The sequence below is a fragment of the Mustela lutreola genome, chromosome 6 (assembly GCF_030435805.1).
Source record: "Mustela lutreola isolate mMusLut2 chromosome 6, mMusLut2.pri, whole genome shotgun sequence".
Lineage (NCBI taxonomy): Eukaryota > Metazoa > Chordata > Mammalia > Carnivora > Mustelidae > Mustela > Mustela lutreola.
In genome coordinates, this window is record NC_081295.1 from 145,158,497 (window position 1) to 145,180,513 (window position 22,017).

Consider the following 22,017-nt stretch of genomic DNA (forward strand, 5'->3'; position numbering starts at 1 on the left):
CCTGATGGAATGCCATGTGTCAGAGGTGGCTGAACTTGTGGGTGGTGGCAAAGGGCTACATGCGAGGCCTTCAGACTTGGGAAGGTTGTAGTGAGGAGCACTGGGCCTCCCCAACTCTCCGCACTCCCAGTGTCTGCATCAAGGGAAAGATGAACACCTAATGACTAATCTCACACGCACAAAAAGCAATGCACCAACACCTTAATGACAGGCAGGAGATGTGGGAGCCTGGGTCTTTGCGTCTGGAGCCCAAGCACTAGGTGCAAATCCTAGCTCTGTCAACAGCTTTTCTGCCCTGGACAGTTACTTGACCTCCCTGGGCTTCTGATTCCCCACCTGTAAAGTGGGGATTACTGTATCTCTTTTATCCAATGGTGGGGAAGATTTAAATTGGCTGATGCGCATTAAGTTCTTACAAGTGTCTGCCACAATGTCCGTGCTATCTACACGTGAAGGGAAAGACAGCCAGATGTGAGGGCCTCCCCCAATATCCTTGGACTCCCTAACCCCCTGAGGGGCTGGTACAGCCTACAGGAACAAGAGGGGTTCCCAAAGTGGGATGAATTGCCGGCCAGACTAGGAAGGTTTGAGACGGGGAAAACAAATGTCAAGGAAACATTTTTTTGCTCCCAAGTTCTCAGTTTCTCCCGTTCACATCATGGGCACACCCATGAGCAATTCCACTGCAGGAAAAGAAGCGCAGGTGGCAAGCCTGAATCAAAACTGAGAAAGATGAGAGATTTTAAGGGGATTCAGACACGTAGAGCCACCTGGGTCACCGAATCCTAGAGACCCTCAAACTGTTCCCTTCGGACACGCAGGTAATGATCGCAGTGGTGGTGCCTGGGAACCCAACGAACCATCCCTAGAAACAGCGTTTTAGGGAGAGCTGCCCCAACATTTGAAACGCTGTGTCCTGAGGGTGTGCAATCCAGCCGCGGGGCAGGTAATCATTCACGACATATAGGGGATGCTCACAAAGACGCAGCAAGACACCGTCCCCAGCCCGGCTCCGCTGTCCCTCCGCTGTCCCGCAAAGAGAGACCTGTCGCTGGGGCACAGAAAGGGAGCGCCGCGGGGCTGGGTCTCCGGCAGGGGCCGCTGCAGCAGGGCAGGTGTGCCGGCCCGTCCCGTCCCCGCTCCTCCCCTCCGCCCTCACGGCCCGCCCCGGCGCCAGTGCCGCCGCCGTCCCGCCTCTTGCAGGTGCGTCTCCGCGAGGACCCGAGACTCGGCGTCCTTCCTCCGCTCCAGCCGGTGTGCTGGGGCCGTAAGCCCCCAGACCTCTGCGGGAGGGGGCGGGGCGGGGCGGGGCGGAGGCGGGGCCGGCCGGCGCATGCGCGCTCCCCCTTCCGAGGTCCTTGACGGGTGGGAGAGCGAGGGGGAGGGGAGCGGACCCCGCTTCTGCGGGAATTACCCGCGCCCCTAGTCGAGTCTCCCCGGGCTGGGCAACGGCACGTGCGGAGCCCCGAGCCCGGGTGTTCTCCGAGCATAGCCTGCGGGCTGCTGCCGCCCGAGAGACGAGGGAGGGGGCAGGAAGCCAGGTTCAAAGTCACGCGGCCGGAGCAGGTGGGCCTGGTAGGCCGCTGTGAAGGGGGAGCCGCGGGAGGGCTCGGAGCCGAGTCCCGTCTGAGGGGAGCCGGTGTGGGCGCTGGCAGCGGCCCGGGGGGCCGAGGACGGCGGCCGGGCTGGTGGCGGCGGGCTTGGGAGGAGGGGTCGGAGTAGGGACGGAGTTGACAGGGGGGAGCCCTCAGGACTTGCCGACGAGTCTGGCCGGAGTGGGAGCTGGCAGAGGGAGAGGTCAGGGTCAAGGAGAAGGTGCCTGAGGCTTTGCGGGGAGAAGGTGCGGGCAGAGCTCCGGAGCCCGGGCGTGGCCGAGGGAGGTGGGGGCCGTTTGGTGGGCATCGGAGGGCGGATGCAGTCCGAGGATGGGAGACCCAGGGAGGGAGGAGGCACACCTGGAAAGCGTGGTTTTGGGAAACCAGAAGAAGGAAACCTTCGCAGGAGAGATTATCAAAGGGGTCAGAGGCTGGACGTGGCCGAGGAGGAGGAGCCAGACGACCCCTGGGTTTGGCAGGGCGGATCTTGGGCTCTGGGAGCCTTGACGAGAGCAGTTGGTGGAGGGCAGAGAGGACTGTGCCGTGTTCGCAGCCGGGGACGGGCACAGAGCACTAACTTAGCTCAGAGGGAGGTCAAAAGGTATTTATTTGTGTAAGTTTTTGCACTTCCTGTTTTAAATCACTGTTTTTCCTGAAAAAATTTTTTTTTAAATCTCAAATTCCTGATACAACCTTTCATTTCATTTACTGTGTTTTTCAAAATTGTTAGGGTGCCACAGGGAACATACAGATCTTTTCCTTTTTTTCCCCCTAATTCAGTAGGTGATTTCAAAAGTCTGGCTAACAGGGGACTGTCATTCACCCAGAGCGGTGGATGTACTGCCAGACGAATTTGCTTTTCCACTTGAACAGGGTTGTAAGCTTGTGGAAGGTAGAACCACTGGTCACCCTGACCCCCTTAGAAAAGCAAATAAATGTTGGCACAGAAGATGCTTCCAGTAAATACTTTGTGGGAACATCTTGAAAACAGTCTTATGTTCTGAGCATTTCTGATCTTGAGAGTGCATTTTAGGTGGCACTGTTCAAAAACATGTAAACGTTGTGTATTTATTTTATTATTTTTAAAATGTTTCATTTGTTTAGTAGCACAGAGGGAGAGGGAGAACCAGACTCCCCGCTGAGCAGGGAGCCCTGCGTGGGGCTCCCTGAGACCCTGAGATCCTGAGATCATGACCTGAGGCAAAGGCAGACCCTTAACCAACTGAGCCACCCAGGTGCCCCAAACATTTTTGAAAGTATTTAATCTCTACTTTGCACATTCACTGAAGGACTTGCAGAACATCTTTTAAATTAATGGGACATTTAGCAAAACATTTCCCACATCCTTTAAAAAAAAAAAAATCATGTGAAATGTTCACTAATAAAACAGGAAATAGAATGGTTTTGTAAGACCAGAAATTTTCTGATTCTGATAGATGCAAAAAACTTAGATTCTACAAATAATAAGTTAGTATGATAAAAGATTTGAAATACAAATAATGAATGTTTAGAAAGGATTTTAATTGTTATATAGTCCATGGATATATGGATACATGCATCTATATAATACATGTGTGTCATTAGACATAATTCACATAAGATGAGAACTAAAGCTGTTTTCCCAAGAAGTACTTGGCAATTGCATTTCCTAGGCAGAGAATCTAGAAAGTAGTGATTTTTGGAAATATTGAAACATGAGCAAGTAAAACGTTTTCCTGCTTTATTATTTTGAGTTCAGTGTCAGGGTGGAAGTAATTTTATTACTCAATAATGAAAACATTTGAATAGAAAAACTTAGGTGAAAAATCAGTAACATTTTATCCAGATAATATATCCGAATCTGGTCAATCATACAATTAAAAATTCCCTAATGTTCTCAAGTTTTTTTTTTTAATTTTCTAACGATTTTATTAAGTAATTTCTATACCCAACATGGGGCTCAAGCTCTCAACCCCAAGATCCAGAGTTGCCTACTCTACTGACTGAGCCAGCTTGGCACTCCAGTATTCTCAATTTTTTGACAACTGTTCATAATTAGCAACTAATTCAATACTCATGCTCAACACAGAATGAAGATTTGTCTTCATTTCATAGCAATTCAGTAAAAGACCCATCATTGAGACCCTTTTGCAGAAAAATTTAGACAAAGAGCAGTATCTCTAGCTGCTTTTTTGTTGATGCCTCTGTTGATGGGATTTTAATTCCTTAAATTCTTTAAAGTTCTTAATGACTTTTAAAATCCTGCCTTCCTGTCTGAAAAAAATACTGCAGTTTATTCAGGAGTTATCTAGAAGCCTTTGACAGGAAGTAGGAATGTTTGCAAACATTTGAAAACCTACAGAAGAAGAAAAGAATTTTCTGGAACAAACTGATGTCTCCAAATTTAAGTACTAGAAAGCAGCAATGGAATCAGATATCTTCATCTTTGAGAGAAATAGCTAAAGATATATATTAAGCTAAAAATGATTGCATAAATAATTTCAAGCAGTATGTAAGAAGGTTTTGGTCTAGTTAGAGAGTATTGGGAACTTGAGTTTTCCCAGTTTTTATCAAGATGTGCAAGTTTAACAATGATCCTCTATGACAGTATCTTAAAGCCTCAGATTGATCTGAGATCCTCAAATGCATCTTTTCTTGATAATTACTGAAACTGGGTGATGGGAGCCTAAGAGTTCACTATGCCGGTCTACTTTTGTATATATTAAAAATTTCCCATAATTAAAAATAAACTGTCATAATACCTCTCTTGTTCCTTACCAAGGTGTTTCAAATAATTAGTTTTTCCAGATAAATTGAAGTTTGTCAAAAGCCTGTGATGCCCATGCTGGTTGAAAATCATACCAAGCCATTTTCCCCATGTATCCTTTCAAAAGGGCATGGAGGTGATCTTTGTGATGGTCCAACAATGCCTTTATGGTCTGCAGGCTGCCCCCCAAGTCAGCTCACCTGCTCCCTCAGCAGCCAGTCAGCTAGAGGCCTTTTTTGGTCTTCCCTTTGGCTCTGACCTGTGTTCCTTCTCTGTAGAGAGCCTCCTGGCAGCCAGAGGGTCTTGTCCCACAAGGTTGTTCTGGAAACCAGAACTATAACGTTTTTTTTTTCTAACCTACTCTCTTTTTCCCAATTCCAAACTTCTTATCTAGTCTTTTTGATTACAGCAGAGACAAATATTGATGAAAATTTGTCAATATGCTTGCTTCTTGTTTTTAAGTGAGGTTTACTGAAATACAGCTTAGGTGTTATGAAATTTCACCCTTCTTTTTATACAGTTCCATGAAAACACCACAAAATAACAACACAGAATTTTCCACTGCCTGAAAAAGTTCCCTGGCCCCCCCTGCCTCCCCCCTCTCCTAGGCCCAGAAAGCCAGGGATGTGATTTCTGGATGTGATTCCTGTACCTATAGTTTTGCTATATAATATTTGCTATATAATATTTCATAAATATTTCTTAAATATGTGTGGGTTTTGGATTCTGGCTTCTTTTGCTTAGCATAATGCTTTTCTTTATTTCTTACTGCTTTGAAATAATTTTTGGTTTACAGAAATGTTGCAAAGAGAGTACACAGAGTTCCCATATACTATTCATCCAGTTTCCCCTAAGATTATCATTTTACCAATCTAGAAAACAAGGATCTAAACCAGGACATTGACACCGACTATTGACATTGACTATTCGCTACTGACTATTCGCTACTCGGTACTGTTTGCTAATTTTGCAGGTTTCATTCAAATTTTGCCACTTCTCCCACTAGTGTCCCTTTTCATGTCTTGTATCCAATCCAGATACCACAGTGCATTTCCTTGTCTTATCTCTTTAGTCTGCAACCTGGGACAAGTGCCCAGTCTTTATTTTTCATAAACTTGGTAACTTTTTTTTGAAGAGTACTGGCCAATTTTGCTGGAGAATGCTTCCTCAATTGGAGTTTCTCTGACGTATTCTTAGTAGAACTAATGCATTTTGGGGGAGAAGTGAGATTTTGCCCTTCTCACTGTATCCTCTAAGGAAGTAGATGACGTCAGTGTGTCTTATGACTGGTGATGGTCATTTTGATCACTCAGTTAAGGTAGGGTCTGCTAGGTTTTTCTTCTTTCAAGTTACTATTGCATAATACTTTTAAAATTCACCCATGTTTTTGTGTGTATTCGCAGTTTGTGGAATAGTATTTTGTCGAATGGATGGATCACAGTTCTTTTGTGTGTGTGTGTGTGTGTGTGTGTGTGTGTGTGTGTGTTTTCTTTAACCCCTTTATAAGTCGATGAACATGTGGTTTGCTTCCGTATTTTCTGTCCTGGCACTATGCTGTGGACCCTGGTGTTCTGTTGAACATAGTGTTCACAGGACACCGACATCAGACAAGGCTTCCCCATGACCACAGTGAATCAGTGTAAAAATAAAACAACTCCGTAATTAGGTCTGAACCCAGACAAAAACAAGAACATTTTCTAAACCACAAAAAATGACAAAACATCCTCCTATCCTGGCTAGAAGCAACTGCTGCTCTCGAACCCAACTCAAACCCTGTTTCACTCATTGTACTTTTTTTTTTTTAATTTATTTGATAGACAGAGATCACAAGTAGGCAGAGAGGCAGGAAGAGAGAGAGGGGGAAGCAGGCTCCCTGCCGAGCAGAGAGCCCGATGTGGGGCTCCATCCCAGGACCCCGAGATCATGACCTGAGCTGAAGGCAGAGGCTTAAACCACTGAGCCACCCAGGCGCCCCTCACTCATTGTACTTTTTAGGTAAGACACACTAGGATAACCAATGTATCCTGTCTCCTGATGGCTTGCAGTCCATAACGAAGCCTGCCCTCCAGGAAATCTCCCTCACCTCGCTAACCCAAGCCCTGATCCTGTAATAAACCCTTTCTGTCACTGTTCTGACACCCTGCACATCTTCATACTGCGGTTCTCTGTCCTTGCAACTTGCTCGACCACGGGTGTGTTTGTGGTCCTTAGCTGGAGAACGTGGACACTGTAAACAACGTACAAACACATGTACTGAAAATCTCTGCTGCTTCTCAAGTCTCTAACCTCCTATTTCCCACGCCACCTTCAACTCTTTTTACTAATTAATTGGGAATTCCCCCCCTTTTTAATGCAAATGCAGATAAGTACTATGGTATATATTTCTATCTCCTAACCTTTCTCTTACAAAACACTGTTTGCAACTGGCTTTTCCCCCCTCAACATTTATTCTGGAAATGACTCAAGGTTCTAGAAAATGTCTTGGGATGCCTGGCTGGGTCACTCAGTAGAGCATGCAATTCTTGATCTTGGGATTGTGTTTTCAAGCCTTATGCTTGGTGTAGAGCTTACATTTAAAAAAAAAAAAAAAAGGTGAAAAAATTCAAGGTTAGAGAGAAGGTCTTTAATTTTAAAATTTTAAACATGTGACATCTGCACATTGGAATGATTTGTGGAGTGAACCTGACTTGTCACTAACAGGCTTTTAAAAAAATTTTTATTTGCTTTATTTATTTTTCATTAAAATTTTTTTTTTTTCATAACAGGTTTTTCAGCCTCGTCTTCCAGACATTTATTTTAACTTCTCTCAATATCCTCTACCCTGCGGATACCTGCCGTGGCTTCTGAAGTCAGTGAACTGTCTGCTTATAAATACTGAATTAGCCAGCAAATCACATTTAATCACTTTGTGCATTTTTTTTTTATTGTAGTAAAATATACATAACCAAAAAATTTGTGATTTTTAGGGGGACAGTTCTGTAGTGTTAAGTACATTCACATTGTTGCATAACCAATCTCCAGAACTCTCATCTCACAGAACTGAAACCGTATGCCCATTAAAAAATTTTTTTTTCTTTTTTTGCCCATTTTATTTTTAAACAATCTTATACTTCACTGCAGGAAAATTAACCTTTTTTTTAAGTGTGGTGTTCTGTGGATTTTGACAGACATGATTGTGTAAATTTTTGGTAAATGTGTTATTTTTCTGTTTTCTAGATCTACAGACCTTTAATTCTGAGTTCTTACAACAATTTACCCACCAGGGGCGCCTGGGTGTCTCAGTGGGTTAAGCCTCTGCCTTCGGCTCCGGTCATGATCTCAGGGTCCTGGGATCGAGCCCCGCATCGGGCTCTCTGCTCAGCGGGGAGCCTGCTTCCTCCTCTCTCTCTGCCTCCCTCTCTGCCTACTTGTGATCTCTGTCAAATAAATAAATAAAATATTTAAAAAAAAAAAACAAAACAATTTACCCACCAGATAGAAGTCAGCCCTGCCAATTACCCTGTTGGTGTCATTGATCCAAATATTGACTGTTTTTCTTTCACAAAATTCCTCAGGGATGGATCAAATTTACTAAATGTGCTTGAAGTCACAGGTTCCTTTGGCTTGATGTCTTCTAGATCTTATTTGTTGTCATAGGACAGACATGTCTTCTCTGCCTGGCTCCATTTTCAGAATTTACATTCTCATAGAAACTGTATTTTGGCGAAAAATTGAGAAGACATACCTTTTTCTTACTTTTTTCATACCTTTTAAGAAGTAGAAGAACTTGTTTTTCAAGCGATTTTTCGCCTCTCACACCTTCTCCAGCCTGTAAGGTAGTGTTTCCCAAACTTGAGCATTCATCAGAATCAATGGGGACAGACGTGGGCCCCAGCTGCAAAGTTTCTGATTCGGTGGGTTTGGGGTAGAGCCCCTGACCTTGCATTTCTAACAAGACATCTCAGGTGCTGCCAACCAAGGCTGCTGGTGGTGTGGGGACCAGAGTTTGAGAACCACTGCCCCAGGGCGCCTGGGAAACCATTGGTTTAAAAGAGGAATACCATCCCTATCTGTTACTCATGATTTTTGTAAAGGGCATCCTTACATATATATGTACAACTATAAGCTGATTCTGTTTGTTTCTGTGGTTTTTTTCTAGAGCCCAACTCAGGAATTTGTGTCACAAAGGAAACCTGATGCAACCTCTTCAGATCCTTCCCCGCCGATTACTTTATGGGCTGTACTCTGGACTGAAATCTCAAGCCTCCTCTGGAACCCGGATTTGCCCAACAATGGCTCGACCAAGTTCAAGTAGGTCTTCCTCAGCATGCCACCCCTAGTCTCTGGTAGAATGTGAAGAACCTGAGAGTTCCTGCACTTTGAGGGGGAATGTGGATAATGGAGTGGGTCCTGGGCAAGATTTTAGAGAAAGCCACATCGGTGTTCTCCCCTCAGGCAAACCCCTTGCAGGATAGGTCTAAGATCATCTCTCTGTGGTCAAGCTGAAGTCCTTTGGAAACATTTTATTGCTTCTTCCAGAATATTTGCATTCAAGATTCTCACATGGGATTTGTCTTTTTATTATTATTATTTTCTTAAAGATTTTATTTATTCATTTGAGAGACGGAGACAGAGAGAGCAGAGGGAGAGGGAAAAGCAGGCTTCTGGCTGAGCAGGGCTCTATCCCAGGACCTGGAGATCATGACCTGAGCTGAAGGCAGACGCTTAACCCTGTGAGCCACCCAGGTGCCCCTGGATTTGTCTCCCCTCTCAGCAAGAGGGGAGAGCTGGAGTTTGTCCTACAGGATAATATGGAGTTCATGTTCTACTGTGCGGATACTATTCCTATCTCTACCTGGGCCCTTAGTCTGTAGTGAATACAGAGCCTAACAGATTTGTATAATAAAGGATCTTCTGTGGACCTATGAGACGTGCTTTAGGATGACATTGAAAGGCCAAGCTAATTTCTTTTTCAACTTCTGGATAACTTTTTCTTTTTCTTTTCTTTTTAAAAAAATAAAAAAAAATTTTTTTATTTATTTGACAGAGATCACAAGTAGTCAGAGAGGCAGAGAGAGAGAGAGAGAGGAGGAAGCAGGCTCCCTGCTAAGCAGAGAGCCTGATGCAGGGCTTGATCCTAGGACCCTGAGATCATGACTTGAGCCGAAGGCAGAGCCTTTAACCCACTGAGCCACCCAGGCGCCCCTGGAAAACTTTTTCTAATACCGCAATTGTGCTCAAGACGTAGCAGCTCCTCCTTCCATTTTGCCCAAGCTCAGGGATGGCAAACAACCGAATCCCTTGGTGTTCCTGGCTGTGGAGAACATGGCAGGCTTTTCGAGGCTAAGTGTGTGCCTGACTTCCACCCAGAGTGGGCCGTCTCGCTTTAAAACTACAATACATATGGGTGTTTTCGCTTAGTAGTTGGGAAATGCCTTTTTTTCTTTTCTTCTTTTCCCCACCCCCTTCTTTTTTTTTTTTTTTTAAAGATTTTATTTATTTATTTGACAGAGAGAAATTACAAGTACACTGAGAGGCAGGCAGAGAGAGAGAGAGAGAGAAGGAAGCAGGCTCCCTGCTGAGCAGAGAGCCCGATGTGGGACTCGATCCCAGGACCCTGAGATCATGACCTGAGCTGAAGGCAGCGGCTTAACCCACTGAGCCACCCAGGCGCCCCTCCCCACCCCCTTCTTAAAGATTTTCTACCACCTTAACATTATTATATTTACAACCCATTTTCTAAGAACCAAACCTGAGCTGACCTTTTTATTTCTAGAAGTTGTATAGAGTGAGATCCTAATACAAGTCACTTTGACCTAGGACCTATTCCTCAGTAGGATGATGGAGTTTAAATTTCAGATTAAAAAAAAAAAAAAAAAAAGATGGTTAGGGCTAGGGAAAGCTTTATAGGTGAATTTCAAAGTCCTTGAGGACATTTGTAGGGTTTAAAGCCAGGAGTCACACACATAGTCCCTGGTCAAGTACTTGTACCTTTTCTTATTAAGCATCTTGTCCTTCCAGGAGATTCGATCAGACTGCACACTCCAATCCACCCAGATTGGGTTTCTTTTTTTGAATTCTTCCTGGTGGGACAGCTTTAGTGTGCCTCCCTTGTCACACTGGTCTATCTCCAAAGGGGATGTAAGCCTGGGCAGAGCTTTGCCATGGCTGCCACATGGTTGGGCCAGTTATGGCCCAAGGACAAGGGTGTAGTGTGCCTGCACCCACCTTCAGTCCTTTAGGACTTACGCTGCTGGTATCGTGATCTCAGGAAGCTTCAAGAATGTGGTGGGAGAGGGAGCTGGAGCCTCTGCTTCTTTGTCTCTCAGAGTCTGCTTTTACTCCTGTGGCTTCTCACCAGCAGCCAGACAGGGGGAGAAGGGGTGGGGCCTTTATTAAGATTCACAGTCATGGGCCAGTCATGGAAGTGACTCTGAGCTTACGAGGATGAGGCCTCAGAAGGGAGGAGTTCTCCTGGGAGAGCGACAGGATCTGTCTTACCAGCTCAGGATACAAGGTGAAGTCACGTTCCCGCTCATATCATCCCTCCGCCCCCATCCCGCTCTCTTTCCTGTTTTCCATCCTGCCTGTCCTGGGCTCCATCTCTCGGGATGCTCATTCATTCTCGGGATTCGCTTTGGTCGCCATTGTCTCCAGGGGTGGGGGGACCAGAAAACCTGCTGCATCAGCTGAAGAATCACTCATATTTTTGCCAAAATCTGCAGTGCGTTAGCATAGGTTAGAGGATGTCTGTGTCAGGGCCACGGGCAACACCACTTTGGCATTTGCTGCTCCCAGGGGAGGGCAGAAGAGGGAGTCTCTTCTCCTGGCAGCTATACTCAGCTCTGTACTCTTAGGCCTGGCCTGCTGGGGCCATAGCACTTACGTAGCCCCCGAATGAGGGCCTGCAGAGCCACAGTGCCTGGGAAAGAAGGGTGTCGCTCAGCCACATGCCTTGGCCTACCCTCTTTGTCGCCGGGAGGAACAATGGCATTTCCAAGTCTAGCTCCTCATTCTGAACCTGGGATGAGCACATTGGTTGCAGGGACAGATTCTACATTATACTCCATGTACAGTGCTTGGCGCGGAGCCTGCGGCACAGGGAGCCCTCACTAAATGGTGGTTGCTGCCCCTGATGGCCAGAGAGCGAGTGGGACAATGCCTGAAGATGCAGAACTAGGGAGCAAGCCACAGTCTGCGACCATTGTTACCTGCCATCACAGTATTCGCTGTGTTCAACTCTCTTCTGTTACCCCAAGTCTCTGGTGACGTCACATCGAAGGGTCCAGCTCTTACTTGAGTTGTAAGGGGAAGGTTACATGTCTAGGTTTGGAGCAGAGCATCTGTGCGTGGGGGAGGGGTTCTCACTCTGACATTGTAATGATGCCAAAGGAAGCATAAATTAGAAAGATCCCCAAAGGGAACAGGATTTGGGAAGGAAGGGAAGGTTTAGGAGTCCAGTGGGCATGAGGTTAACCCCCCCGCCCCTCCCCACAGTACCTTGTTTTTACTGTTATGAAGAGGATGTTTTCCCATCCATTAGCTTTTAAAAATCTTTGTAGCAGCCTGTTCTTGGGAAAACTCTATTGAGCACATCAAACAGCCAGAAAAGCAGAGGGCTAGTCCATCACTTCTCACAGGTGGATGGACAGGAGGTGGAGCTGAGTGTCAAAGCCAATGGCGTGTGCTTCTTTAAGATGCTACACAGTCGTCCATCAGGCCCAGGGACGGCATCTTCATGGTATAGGAATGATCTTTTTAAAGATTTGTATCTATTTTATTTTATTATTTTTTTTATAGATGTATTTATTGTAGAGAGAGAGAGCACATGAGCAAGAAGAGGGAGGGAGAGAGAATCTCAAGCCGACGCCACACTCAGTGTGGAGCCTGACGCAGGTCTTGATCTCTCAAACCTGAGATCATGACCTGAGCCGAAAAGAGTCGGACACTCAACTAACTGAACCACCCAGGTGCCCCTGGTACAGGAGTGATTTTTATTTGAAGATCCTAAAGTATCATTTCATGGAAGGTCATGTCAAAATATGAACAACTGATACAGGATATAAATGTCCACGGGAGTTAGGAAGATTTTATTCTCTCTTTAGATATGGCTGATTTTCGGAAGCTTTTATTCTCTCTTTAGATATGGCTGATTTTCGGAAGCTTTTTGCAAAAGCAAAGCACATAGTCATCCTTTCAGGGGCTGGCGTTAGTGCTGAGAGCGGAGTCCCGACTTTCCGAGGAGCCGGGGGCTACTGGAGAAGATGGCAAGCTCAGGTGAGCCATGTTTCCAGGGTTCTTCCCTGGAACGCCGCAGGGTTCTTCTGAATGAATCCACGGCAGAGCCTGACTTGGGGCCCTATGCGTGTCGTGGAGGGCGAAGTTCTGAAATTAACCACAACTCTCCCATCTTGGTTACTTTGGCACCAGTACAAATTGTGTATGATTAAGGTCTCATGGGCGCCTGGGTGGCTCAGTGGGTTGAGCCGCTGCCTTCGACTCGGGTCGTGATCTTGGGGTCCTGGGATCAAGTCCCGCATCGGGCTCTCTGCTCGGCAGGGGGCCTGTTTCCCTTCCTTTCTCTCTGCCTGCCTCTCTGCCTACTTGTGATCTCTCTCTGTCAAATAAATAAATAAAATCTTAAAAAAAAAAAGTCTCAGATGTAAGCAAAGCAGCCACTTTCCTCACTTTCTAGATCTGTATAGTTTGTATTTATTCACATAACAATTGAAATTTCTTCTAGTAATTAAAGTGGAGTCGGAGAAATCTTGGTTATCATAGTTAATCACGTTTCTATAGATATTGTAAATCAGGATTATACTTTTTTTTTAAAGGTTTTATTTATTTATTTGAGATAGAGAGAAAGAGAGAGCATGAGAGAGGAGAAGGTCTGAGGGAGAAGCAGACTCTCCATGGAGCTGGGAGCCCAACTCAGGACTCAATCCGGGACTCTGGGATCATGACCTGAGCTGAAGTCAGTCACTTAACCAACTGAGGCACCCAAGATTACAGGCACCCAGGATTACACATTTTTTTAAAGTTCCTGTGTACTTTTCATATATATTTTTTAAAGATTTTATTTATTTGAGCGGGGCTCGGTCCCAGGACCCTGAGATCATGACCTGAGCCAAAGGCAGAGGCTAACACACTGAGCCACCCAGGCGCCCTGTGAAATGCATTTTTATCTCATCCTGAAAATGCAGCTTTGATGCTGGTTGGGGATTGCTATAAGAAAGGTACACCCACAGACTCGAAGGTGATTTGAGAAAGAGCAAACTTACAGCAGAAAGAAGGTAAAGGATCTAAAGCTGGAGAATTCAACAAAAGATGGTTGGATAATCTTAGAAAGAGGTTTGGATTAAAAAAAAAAAAAAGCCAAGCTAATAGAAGTAGCTTCTACCAGCCAAGAGGCAGCAGATAAGTTCCCAGGTACCATTAAGAAGATCGCTTTAGAGAGAGTGTGTCTGCCTGAACAGGTTTTTAATACAGACACAAGTGCCCCATTCTGGGGGAGAAAATGCTACAAAGGATGTTGATTAGTAAGAAACAGAAGTGATGGCTGGGATTTAAGGCAGGAAGGGAAAGGCCAATTCTGCGGTTTGATAGAAATGCACTCTGGTTTCTGATCAGGGCAGCCCTTCTCTATAAAGCTGATAACCCCCGAGTTTTGAAGGGAAAAGAGAAATACCAGCTGCTAGTCCTTTGGTTGTACAAGAAGGCCTGGACTGCAAGAATCCTGTTTCTGGAGGGTCCCATCAATGAAGTACCTTGCCAGTAAGGAGACTGCCTTTTAACATTCCTTAGAAATTGGACGACGCCCCTGGCCACCCAGAAGCCCAGGAGTTCAACATTGGAGTCGTCAAACTGGTCTACTTGCCCCTCAAACACATCGTCTCTAATTCAGCCTGTAGGTCAGGAGGCCATAAGGACTGCTAAGGCTCCTGACACAGGGTGGTCTAGGGAAAGGATTGCCAGTGCTAGGGGAAGGAACCCCGGACGAGAGAACATCGTGAAAGTCTGCAAGGATTACACCAGTAAAGATGCGATTGTTGTTAGAGACAAAGCCGCTAAAACCGTAAAGCCCAGAACAACAAATTCCTGCAGGAGAAAACTGCTTCCCGATGTTGTGCGTGACTTCTCAGAATTTACAACACAGGCAATTAAGTAAGCCATGAAAAAGACCATGGGTATGGCAGAAAAGGTGACAGACTAAGGGCTTTAAGATTGGGGTCTTGGGAGCACCTGGGTGGCTGAGTCAGTGAAGCATCCGACTCGTGGTTTCAGCTCAGGTGGTGATCTCAGGGTGATGAGATCGAGCCCCGCATTGGGCTCCACGCTCAGTGGGGGGTCCGCTTGAGATTCCGTCCCTCTGCTCCTCCCCCGCACATGCACAGGCTCCCTCTCTGTCTCTCTAGAATAAATAAATCTTTAAAAAAAGAAAAAAGATTTAGGTCTTGGAGAAATTCAAGCGCTAGCAGACACCACGGCAGAGGAATGAACAGAAGACAACTTGATGAAGACGAGAGCTTCTGAACCAGTGCCAGATGGAGCGGGGAGGACTTGGAAGCTGCGCAGAAGTCAAAGGGACAGTAGATGGCCTGGCAGAAGGGTCCCAACAATCTAGGATGATTTCTGACTTCTTTTCTGACATGGGCTCAGGCACCGACACTAAGGCAAATGGTGGAAGAAGGCTTGGTACCATAAGAACCATTTTCAGAGAAAGGAGACGGTGAAGAAGCTGGACCGAAGTTTCAGTGTATTTCTGTAAAGTTACGCTCAGTGTGCCTGCCTCCCCTCCGACCTCCTCTGCATCTGCTATCCCTGGGACAGCAAGACCAGCCCTTCGTCCTCCTCAGCCCTCTCAGCATGAAGGCAGCAGGGCTGAAGACTCCGTGCTGGTCCACTTCATGAGTCATAAATACGGATCGTGCCATATACTTGACACGCTGGTCCGTCGTGCGTGCGTGTGTGTAAACGTGAGACTCTAACAACCGTCTGGCAAGAAAGGCATGTCATCCCCATCATGGGCATCACCTAAGAACGCGTTGTGTATGTCACAAGCAAGACTTGGACGGAAGCAGCCAGCTTACCCTCACATAGGCGTAAAGCGAGTAATATTTAATATAAAATTAATAATGTGTCTCTTTTCTTACTCTTCTATGACCTTGCGTTCAAAGAATTACACTATGGTGCAGTCAACCTCTCTTTCTCCCAAATGGAGAAACTGTATCAACCCATCATCACAGGTAGGTGGTTTTTAAAAAAATGTAACAGGGTTTCTAATACCACACGACAAATATGACTGTAATACCGAATATGCCGTAAAGATACCGTAACCATTCACAGGCATACAGACGAGCTGCCTTGAAGTGAGGTTACCCCCTGTGCCAGGTAGCAGAAAGCCAACCTCTTCATTAGCAGCATGTGAATTTTCACACATAGATAAATAGGAATTTTTTTCACCTTATCTTTTATTTTTTTTGATGTCTTCTGTTAGTAATACATATAACACCTACAGTGTTTTGTATCCTGTATAAGAATATTGATGTAGGCACTGACAGATGGTTCCTGCTGTAAAGGGACACTGTGCTTTTGGGATCGATCCCTACTGGACAGCACTGTCCATGTATGTTCTCTTAGGATTTTCATGACATTTTTTCTAGTGTGCTCTATCGTAAGAATATAGTATCTTTTACATATGACATACGAAATACGTGCTCTTTGACTGTTTCTGTTCTCGGGAAGGCTTTCTGTCAACAGGAGGCTATTCATAGTAAAGTTGGAGAATCAAAAGGTACACATAAGATGTTTGACCGTACAGAGATCAGTGCCCTTAAGCCCCACATCGTTCAATGGCTAACTGTACGTACAACAAAACTCACCACTTTGAAGCGTACCATTCAATCCATTTTAACAGATGGAGCCAACACCCACCATCCTGGGCCCAGAATGTACTTTTGGCCTTAGGCACTCTACTTCCCCCCAACCCCCGGCCTAAGAAACCCTAGTATTGGAATGTGGAAGGTTCTGTCTGTTTTAACCATTGCTCTGTCCCCAGCTCCCAGAACTCTGGCACATGGAAGTGTTCACTAGACTTTTGTTGGCTGAACGAAGGCCACTGTAAATAGTTACTTCAGTACATAAATTCCAGATTTAGGTGGTAGCTTCTTGTTAATGAAGGGTTAGTGAACCTTTCCTGCCCTATTAAGTGCATTAGGCTGGCAACGTGTGGGATGTTTTCTCGCCTCTGCTGCCCTCCAGCCTATGGAGGTAGGGGTGGGCATCGCCGCCTTAAAGGTGAAGGAGGGGAGGAGGGAGCTCAGAGGCCATCAGGGTCCCACGAGAGCGGGGCCAAACAGAGCAGGCCCCGAATTAGAGAAGCTCAGTGGGTGCTTCCAGAAGAGAGAGGCAGTCAGTGGTGTCAAAGCAGCTCAGAGTTTGTGGGGAAGCAAAGAAGTCCATAGACTGTGTCTGACACCACCGTGTTCCAAGGACACACGTGGACACGTTCCCGTGGCACCCAAAAACTGCTTCAGGCCACTCGCGTTCTGCATGGAGGGCAGGACGTAGATGCGGATAATCCACAACATACACGTTTGCTCCCCATTGACTCCCCAAGTGAAGACTGACTCTACTGCCGGATAGAAGGGTGACCTTTATAGTCAAACAAAATGCATAATACCACCACCGCCACCATCGAGATATAGACTATTTCTTTTTTTTTTTTTCTTTTTTAAAAGATTTTATTTATTTATTTGAGAGAAAGAGAGAGAGAGAGAGAGAGAGAGAGACAGCCCAAGTAGGGGGAGAGGCAGAAGCAGAATCTCCATTGAGCAGGGAGCCCAATGTGGGGATTGATCTCAGGACACCAGGATCATAACCTGAGCCACTGGCAGATGCTTAACTGACTGAGCCACCCAGGCACCCCAAGATATAGACTGTATCTTGCCAGAGGTTCCCCTGTGGCCTTTCCCGATCATCAGCTGGCAGCCCCAGACAACAACGACACTCCTCTCTTTTGCTGTGGGTAAGATTTGTCCCTCCTAGAAGAGAAATCATCCTTAAAAATATATTTAATATATTCTGTTAATATATATCTTGTTTTTTATATGCGTTGTTGTGTGTATGCGTGTAGCTCTACTTACTATTAGAAAGAACTGAGTTCGGGGGCGCCTGGGTGGCTCAGTGGTTTGGGCTGCTGCCTTCGGCTCGGGTCATGATCTCAGGGTCCTGGGATCGAGCCCCGCATTGGGCTCCCTGCTCCGCAGGAAGCCTGCTTCCCTCTCTCTCTCTCTCTCTCTCTCTGCCTGCCTCTCTGCCTACTTGTAATCTCTGTCTGTCAAATAAATAAATAAAATCTTAAAAAAAAAAAAAAAGAAAGAACTGAGTTTGTCAACTACGACCATTATACCTCAAGTGGGCACTTCTCATTTTGCTTTTTTTCCTGGATAAACGCATCGACTTCCTATATTGTGGGGCTCCATGAAAAAGCAGCTTCAACCTGAATCACTTACCTGCAGATTGCTTGACTTCCTGCTCATAACTTCCTTGCCTGGCGAATGGGACAGGTGGCAATATCCCCGCCTTGGAAGTGGAGAAGTTAAAGCTGGTTTCCCCACGGTCCCTCGTTAGTCCCAGGTCTGGGACTCAGGCTGGCCCTGGGCCCCTGTCCCACATCTGTCGCACCACGTGGGCCTCTGGCAGCCGCGTTCCAGCTTGTTCCCTCCAGAAGCCGCCTGTTTCCGTGTCCCAGAGCATTAGTGCACCATGGCCTTCTCTCTCTGACTCCCGCCTCTTCTCTCCCCCCAACTCCTAGGACCTGGCCACCCCGCAGGCCTTTGCACGAAACCCTTCCCTGGTGTGGGAGTTCTACCACTACCGGCGGGAGGTCATGCTGAGCAAGGAGCCGAACCCGGGGCACCTTGCCATTGCTGAATGTGAGGCCCGGCTGCGCGAGCAGGGCCGACGGGTCATGGTCATCACTCAGAACATCGATGAGCTGCACCGCAGGGCTGGCACCAAGAACCTTCTGGAAATCCATGGTGAGGAGCCCTCATGCGGGGAGGGGAACCAGATTTCAAACTACAAGTCCTGCCATTTCCCTCCAGGGACCTACTGAATCAGAATGTGCATTTTTTTAAAAAGATTTAATTTATTTATTTGACAGAGATAGATCACAAGTAGGCAGAGAGGCAGGCAATGGTAGGGGGTAGGGAGCAGGCTCCCTGATGAGCAGCAAACTTGACGCGGACTCGATCCCAGGACCCTGAGATCCTGACTGGAGCCGAAAGCAGAGGGCCAGCCCACTGAGCCATCCAGGCTCCCCCGGAATCTGCATTTTGATGAGATGCCCAGGCGTCTGTTGTGCGTATTACACAGCGGTGGTGCCTAGCAAGGCTGAGGGGAAATGGGAGGCTGGGGAACCTCCTTTATGGGAAATGGGAGGCTGGGGAGCCCTAGAGGCCTGGGGACGATGCTGGCATCCCCTGGGGGGTAGCCATTTACCTTCCCTTCGTCCCCAGTTGGCTCTCTCCCCGAGGCTGGGCTTCCATTCAGCGGGTAAGCGCTTAGGGAAGCTGCCAGATCAGAGACCTTCACTGCAGCCAGCCCACCAAGTTTGTCTTAACCCTGTCTGGCTTCCCTCCTCTGCCCTTGATGACATCCTCTTTCCCCTCACGTCCTCTTTCATCCTCTCTCCCTGCTTGGGGCTCACCAAAAAATCTAATAAATTGATTCATACAAGGGCGTAAATGGGTATGTAAGATTTCTTCCCAAGGGCATTTGTATTTAAGAGCCTACAAAACTTCCATCCCAAGGAATGCATTTCTAACTGTGGAATTTCCAGAAGCAGTGACCCCATGGGGAATGTTGCTGGTTTCTGTGGCAATGCAGTGAAGTTACCCATTTTTGCCTGGGATAATGGTGGTGAAGCAGCCTTCACTTGGGTCCCGTCTCGCTTTTGTGTCCCAGCAGTAGCTGGTCACCCACTGACTGGGTGCCTTGTTGGCACGTTCTTCTACAGGGTCTGTCCATGCGGCTTGTTTCCGTGCAGGTGCAGAAGGCAGGTGGTGTCCCTTGCGAGGTACAAATGTATCAAGTGGGGATGTTAACACCTGTTTTAGACTTGTTTCAAGGATTAAATAAGGTAATATGTGCATTAGTTGGAACATTGGGGGTTTCAGATTGTTAGAACTCTTCTAATTTAGGTCGAAACAAGAGAAAGCCCTGCCTTCCATCAAACTAAAGATGCCACCATTTTTAAGATGCATCATGCCCAAGACGGGACTCGAACTCACAACCCCGAGACCAGGACCTAAACTGAGATTGGACGCTCTACCACCTGACCTATCCCCCAGGAGCCCCAAGATACATCACATTTTTAATGTGACCCTTACAAAGAGAATAGTCTACCCAAACCATGATGTTTTATTATCCCTTAGAATTGTTACTTTGTAGTTACAGAAGAAGTTTGTTCAAACTTACTTAGACACAGTTTTATTTTATTTATTTTTATTTTGTTCTGTTAGTTACCATACAAATTAGTTTTTGATGTCGTATTCCATGATTCATTGTTTGCATCTAGCACCCAGTGCTCCATGCAGTCTGTACCCTCAATACCCACTACCTGGCCAGCCCATCCCCCCTTCCCCGCCCCTCTAAAACTCTCCGTTTGTTTCCCGGAGTCCATAGTTTCTCATGGTTCGACTATCATTCTGATTTCTCCTCTTTCATTTTCCCCTTCTCCTAATGTCCTCCATGCCATTCCTTATGCTTCACAAATAAGTGAAACCATATGATAATTGGCTCTCCCTTTGCTTGACTTATCTCCCTTAGCATAATCTCCTCCAGTCCTGTCCATGTTGATACAAAAGTTGGGTATTCATCCTTTCTGATGGCTGAGTAATATTCCATTGTATATATGGACCACATCTTCTTTATCCATTTATCTGTCAAAGGGCATCTTGGCTCTTTCCACAGTTTGGCGATTGTGGACATTGCTGCTATGAACATTGGGGTGCACATGGCCCCATGTGCACTTTTCACTACATCTGTATCTTTGGGATAAATACCCAGTAGTGCAATTGCTGGGTCATAACGTAGCTCTATTTTTAATTTTTTGAGGAACCTCCATACTGTTTTCCAGAGCAGCTGCACCAACTTGCATTCCCAACAGTGTGAGAGAGATCCCTTTCCCTACATCCTCTCCAACACATGTTGTTACTGTCTTGTTAATTTGCCCATTCTAACTGGTGTAAGGTGGTATCTCAATGTGGTTTTGATTTGAATCTCCCTGATGGGCTAATGATAATGAACATTTTTTCATGTGTCTGTTAGCCTTTTGTGTGTCTTCTTTGGAGAAGTGTCTGTTCATGTCTTCTGCCCATTTTTTAACTTGATTATCTGTTTTTTTGTGTGTTGAGTTTAAGAAGTTCTTTATAGATCTTGGATATCCGCCCTTTGTCTGTACTGTCATTACAAATATCTTCTCCCATTCAGTGGGTTGCCTCTTTGTTTTGTTGACCATTTTCTTTGCTGTGCAGAAGCTCTTTATCTTTCTGGGAAAATTGGACAGCTATATACAGAAGAATGAAACTGGACTGTTCTCTTCCACCATACACAAAGATAAACTCTAAATGGATGAAAGACCTCGATGTAAGACAGGAATCCATCAAAATCCCAGATAAGAACATAGGCAATAACCTCATTGACATTGGCCTCAGCAACTTCTTTCAAGACACGTCTCCTTAGACACTATTTTAGGAACTATATCACACTTGTGCATATAAAATACAAAAGGGCGCCTGGGTGGCTCAGTCTGTTGAGCTTCTGTCTTCGGCTTGGCAGTGGTCCCAGGGTTCTATTACCAAGCCCCACATCAGGCTCCCTGCTCAGCGGGGAGCCTGCTTCTCCCTTTGCCTCTGCTGCTGCCCATACTTGTGCTCACTCTCTCCCTCTCTCTTTAGCAAAAATACATACCTAAAATCTTTTTAAAAAATCACAAAATATGAGTGAAAATTTAAAAACCCACAAAATACGAGTGAAATAAAGTGGGTAAGTGTGCCTCACGAGCCAGCTCGTTGGCATCTCTTGCAAACAACTCCAAGGCATCGGTGACACCGTGTGTTCCTTGCTCTGTGCCATCCAGGGTATCTGTGATGCAGCATTCCCAAAAAGGCTGCTCCTCTCTTGTCTCCAGCTTCCCTTCAAAGCTGCTGACACTCATCCTGCAGAGTCCAATCCCGGGCCTCTCTGGCTCTTGCCCAAATGTGTCCGTGGAAGGTGGAAGGGTTCTGGACAACAGCCAGAACTCTTTGTCCTCCTCACATGGTCCTTCAGTGGTTCTTTAGCTGAAACAGCCGGGGCTGCCTTTGTTCTATCAGGCCCCTGAGATTACCAGATTAGGTACCATGATGGGGCCAGCCTGGAGCTGGGGCCCAAGCTTGTATTTTGGGATGGGATGGACAGCTCCTTCCGCTCAGCATGGGGAAGAAGAGAGATGGCTCCCCAAGGAGGGAATGCTGGACGGAATGGAGCGACACATGTCCACCCTGGTGTGTGGTGGGCTCAGCGCAGCGCTGGACGCAAGGCGAACATCTGATGAATTACGGTCACGTTACCGGCTCCTCAAGAAATGGTCACTGGTTTTAACAATTATTGGCTTATATACTAGTAGATTTATGTATTCACGGAGCTGCT

General features: G+C 46.2%; 1 protein-coding gene across 15 annotated transcripts in view; it reads left to right on the forward strand.

Moving 5' to 3' along the window:
• Positions 1–1,102: 1,102 nt before the first annotated feature.
• Positions 1,103–22,017, forward strand: part of SIRT5 (sirtuin 5) — a 36,765-nt gene continuing 15,850 nt past the window's right edge. For 2 of the 15 annotated variants that reach the window (XM_059179318.1, XM_059179330.1), the window contains exons 1-6: positions 1,477–1,566; positions 7,558–7,650; positions 8,482–8,631; positions 12,464–12,597; positions 15,498–15,566; positions 18,137–18,362. In XM_059179318.1, coding sequence (XP_059035301.1) covers positions 8,517–8,631; positions 12,464–12,597; positions 15,498–15,566; positions 18,137–18,362 — 544 coding nt within the window. In that variant the 5' untranslated portion in view covers positions 1,477–1,566; positions 7,558–7,650; positions 8,482–8,516. Of the gene's footprint in view, positions 1,268–1,431; positions 1,576–1,745; positions 1,841–6,191; positions 6,337–7,106; positions 7,190–7,557; positions 7,651–8,134; positions 8,157–8,481; positions 8,632–12,463; positions 12,598–15,497; positions 15,567–18,136; positions 18,363–22,017 lie in introns of those variants that run through there. The other 13 variants (XM_059179320.1, XM_059179323.1, XM_059179322.1 and 10 more) reach the window with 13 other exon arrangements.